This window comes from Piliocolobus tephrosceles, chromosome 21 (genome assembly GCF_002776525.5).
Source record: "Piliocolobus tephrosceles isolate RC106 chromosome 21, ASM277652v3, whole genome shotgun sequence".
NCBI lineage: Eukaryota > Metazoa > Chordata > Mammalia > Primates > Cercopithecidae > Piliocolobus > Piliocolobus tephrosceles.
In genome coordinates this window covers 44,929,621-44,934,040 of record NC_045454.1, presented here as the reverse complement: position 1 = coordinate 44,934,040, position 4,420 = coordinate 44,929,621, and the positions used below count along the sequence as shown (strand labels likewise).

Here is a 4,420-nt window from a genome sequence, read left to right as displayed (position 1 = left end):
GCAGGAGGGCAGGGCCACAGGTGGGCAGGGCCGCAGGAGGGCAGGGCCACAGGTGGGCAGGGCCGCAGGTGAGCAGGGCCACAGGTGGGCAGGGCTGCAGAGGAGCAGGGCCACAGGTGGGCAGGGCCGCAGGTGAGCAGGACTACAGGAGGGCAGGGCCACAGGTGAGCAGGGACACGGGGGAGCAGGACCACAGGAGGGCAGGGCTGGCACCCTGGGCCGTACCCGGGCATCTCTTGGACTGAAAATTCTAAACTGTGAAATCACACCTGGATGTTCCAACTCCAAAAGGCACTCCTCTCCCCATGCCTCACTGCCCTGAAGGATGCTTGGAGGGACAGGAGAGCCACCACTGAAGGGGGCTCCCAGGGCCGCTGAGGCAGAGGGGTGGGGCAGGCTCACATCGGGCACAGCCGTGGCCACCTCCCTGTCTGCTCCAGAGTGTGGTGGAAGGAGGGAAAGTGTTGTCTGCCTGCCTGATTACTGGAGAGCCACAGACGTCTGTTTATAAATAGCAGCCCCCGCAGGGCCTGCTCCTGGCTGGCAGACAGAGCCGCCAAGGCTGTGCATGGACATATACACATCCGCGTGCACACACACACCGGCCTGCCTCAGCTGCCATAGTAGGTGGGGCTGTGCAGTCATCCCTGGATGTGACAGCCCCACGCCCTGGGCCTGGAGCATGGGCAGTGCTGTAGCCTAAGGGGGCCTGGTAGTGCCACAAGCAGGAGGCCTGGGCTGCAGAGAAGGTGCCACCCCACCCCAGGCTGAGTAGCAGAGCCCTCCCACAGCCAAGCTTGCAAACTCAGGGTGCAGAGAGCCCCCGGCACTGGGAGGAAGCCCGGGATCCTAATGCCTTCTCCAGCCTCAGTTTCCCCAGCCATCTGCCACTTTCCGGCTGTCGAGAGTTCAGGCCAATCCAACAGAGCTTGCACAAAGTTTTATGCTGGGGGCCGAGGGAGGTACAGCGACTGGCAGGTCATGTGACAAGGTGAGGGGGAGCTCCCCCCAGGGCCAGGGGCTTCCACCTGCCCATGCTCCACCTCTGGCTCTCAGGGTGTCTGTGACAAGTGATCCAACTCCCCCAGCCTCAGACACACCCTCTGAGGCTGTCGTGAGGACCCCATGAGCTGCCACGAGCGCATTGCCTACCCAGGGTGGGCCCCCAACACACACAGGCGACTGCAGCTCTTGCCATCCCTGCCTTGTCCCCACCCCATGCTGCTCAAAGCTTAGAGTGCTTCGGCCTCCCGCAGACACATTGCTGAGGGCACACCAGGAAGGGAGCCTCGGGCTGCCCAGCACAGGTCCAGGAAGGCTCCCTGGAGGCAGGGACACTGAGGCCCAGCACCCCCGGTGGGAGGGCGCCCCCTCACTGTGCCCACCTGGCCTCCCACCCCTGCAGGAGCAGCTCCCAGACCTCAACACCCACTTCCGCTCCCAAAGCTTCCACACATCCATGTACGCCTCATCCTGGTTCCTCACACTGTTCCTGACCACCTTCCCACTCCCCGTCGCCACCCGGGTCTTCGACATCTTCATGTATGAGGTGAGGACCGACGGTGCCTGGGAGGGAAGAGAGCCCCTTGGGGGTGGCTGGAACAGGAGCCTCCCTGCCCTCCTCCTCCCACTGCCTTTGCCGCCTTTGCAGGGGCTGGAGATCGTGTTCCGAGTGGGCCTTGCCCTGCTGCAGGTGAACCAGGCGGAGCTGATGCAGCTGGACATGGAGGGGATGTCCCAGGTGGGCCAGGAGGGCCAGGGCTGGCGGGGCTGCCCCCAACCAGGGGCTCCGAGTCACAGGATGCCCTCGCAAGTGACAGAGAGGGCCTGGCTTCGAAGGTGGAAGGTGGCGTGCCTGACCTCCCTGATCTGTTTCCATCCACTCTGTTCCCCTGAGGTCTCCCTGAGGGACCAGAGGACCCCCAGGCTCTGCCAGACACAGTCGGGGGCCAGCAGCCTGGCCCCAGGGAGACAGGAGGCCCAGGCCCAGGCTGAGCCCTGGGAGCCCCACTGCCCACCTCCTGCCCCAACCCCGCAGGTTCCCCAAAGCCTGATGGCAGATCATGAGTCTGGCTGACCATGAGGGCATCCCCACCCTGCCCCCCGGCCTGCTGAGGGCACAAGAGGGAGTGCAGGGGTCTAGGCAGCCTCACGCCTTGCCCCGCCTCAGCCTGGCCTGCCTGGCCCTGCTGCTGGCCAGCCTGCCTCCCACCGCCACTTCTCTGCTGTGCAGGCCCCTGCCTCCTCCCAGCGTCCTCCAGCTGGTGCTTCAGGGAAGAATGCACAAAGGCCACGGTTGTGTCCGTGAACACGGGCAGGCATTGTCCACAGCTGCCAGAGGGGGCCAGCTGGGCCGGGTGCGGGAGCCGTGTCCCCCACCCACTTACCTTAACCCTTTGCACAGGCCCAAGGCCCCCAGCATGCCCATCCTCCTTCCCCCACGAAGGTCCCCTGTGTCAGACCCCCCGACCCTCAGCCTTCACTCCCAGGAGAGCCTCCTTGGCCTGCTTTTCTCTTTTCCTTTTTCTTCTTTCTTTCTTTGTTTCTTTTTTTCTAAAGTCGGAGTTGCTCTGTGGCCCAGGCTGGAGTGCAGTGGTGCAGTCCTAGCTCCCTGCAGCCTCTACTTCCTGGGCTCAAGCAATCCTCCCGCCTCAGCCTACTGAGTAGCTGGAACCACAGGTGCACACCACCACGCCCAGCAAATTTTTTTTTTTTTCAGAGATGGGGGTCTCACTATGTTGCCCACATTGGTCTCAAACTCCTGGGCTCAGGCGATTTCCCCCACCTCAGCCTCTCAAATCTTTGGGATTATAGGCGTCAGCCACCACATCCAGCATCTGCCTGCTTTTCTTCTGGAAACTAAGGCTTTGGCCGCAGGCGGCCCCCCATTCCCTCCCCTCACGCTCAGTCTTTCCGTTGCTCCACAAACACTGAGGACATGGCGTTGAGGACATGGCGACATCCTGGGCAGACTGGTTCTGCCCCCCTCCAGGGCAGTAGGGCTCGGGCGGCCCCCAGTGGTCAGGGCCTGCATGTTGGTGACCTGGTGACCGGCTGTGTCCCCACAGTACTTCCAGAGAGTGATCCCCCACCAGTTCGACAGCTGCCCGGACAAGCTGGTCCTCAAAGCCTACCAGGTCAAGTACAACCCCAAGAAGATGAAGAGGTCGGTGCCTACTGGGCAACCAGGGTACTGGTGGGCAGAGGGGACCCCCGAGGGCATGACAGTAACCATGGGGCCCTTCCGCTTTGCAGGCTGGAGAAGGAGTACGCAGCCATGAAGAGCAAGGAGATGGAGGAGCAGATCGAGATCAAAGTGAGTCCAGGGGCCCGGGGGGCGGGGACAGGGATGAGAGGCCCTTGGCGGCTGCCCTCCGTACTTAAGATCGGCCGCTAGGGGGCGGGCCTTCCCAGCGCACAGGCGGACTCGGCCGTCCTTGGCGGACAGGCCTCCGCCTACCTGCGCTGTCCTTCACCTGTTAGGCCAGCTGTGAGCGCCTCCCCCGCCTGACGCCGCGGTAACCAAGACAGTCAAGGTCCCTGCCCTGCTGGGCCGTCCAGCGTCATGGGGAAGCAATCAATAAACCACTGAACTAGAGTGTGGACTCTAAATGCTCTGGACAAGGATGTGCACGTGGTGGGCAAGGCTGACCTGGGCAGCGGCTCCGGGCCCAGGGTGTCCAGGGCTAAAGGCCCAGGGCAGCAGCGCGCCTTGGGGGCTGGAGGAATTTCAAGAAAGTTGCAGTGGAGGACCCCCAGGGGACTGCCTTATGGGGAAAGATGGAGCACGCAGGGCCCAGACACCAGGGTGTGTAGGGCAGGGTGTGGGCACTTACCTGGGGCCCCTGGTTCCTGGGGCACCTGGCCCGCCAGCCCTACCAGGTCAGGGGGTTCCCTGAGTGTGCAAAGCTTCTCTCTCCTTCCTTGCGCGTTCTTCCCTTTACACGTGATTTTAGTTATTTACTCAATAAGCATTTGTTGCCGGGTGCGATGGCTCATGCATGTAATCCCAGCACTTTGGGAGGCAGAGGCAGGTGGATCGCTGGGGGTCAGGAGTTTGAGACCAGCCTGACTAATACGGTGAAACCCCGTCTCTATTAAAAATACAAAAATTGGCCGGGCGTGGTGGCTCAAGCCTGTAATTCCAGCACTTTGGGAGGCCGAGAAGGGCGGATCACGAGGTCAGGAGATCGAGACCATCCTGGCTAACACGGTGAAACCCCATCTCTCCTAAAAAAAAAATACAAAAAAACTAGCCGGGCAAGGTGGCGGGCGCCTGTAGTCCCAGCTACTCGGGAGGCTGAGGCAGGAGAATGGCGTAAACCCAGGAGGCGGAGCTTGCAGTGAGCTGAGATCCGGCCACTGCACTCCAGTCTGGGCGACAGAGTAAGACTCCATCTCAAAAAAAAAAAAAAAAAAA

The 4,420-nt window shown here is 62.0% G+C and overlaps 1 protein-coding gene across 6 annotated transcripts in view; it reads left to right on the top strand.

Annotated features, from left to right (window-relative positions):
• Positions 1 to 4,420, top strand: part of EVI5L (ecotropic viral integration site 5 like) — a 33,445-nt gene that overhangs the window by 18,292 nt on the left and 10,733 nt on the right. For all 6 annotated transcript variants that reach the window (XM_026455553.1, XM_026455552.1, XM_026455554.2 and 3 more), the window contains exons 7-10: positions 1,406 to 1,549; positions 1,652 to 1,741; positions 3,069 to 3,166; positions 3,256 to 3,316. In XM_026455553.1, coding sequence (XP_026311338.1) covers positions 1,406 to 1,549; positions 1,652 to 1,741; positions 3,069 to 3,166; positions 3,256 to 3,316 — 393 coding nt within the window. The remainder of the gene's footprint in view (positions 1 to 1,405; positions 1,550 to 1,651; positions 1,742 to 3,068; positions 3,167 to 3,255; positions 3,317 to 4,420) is intronic.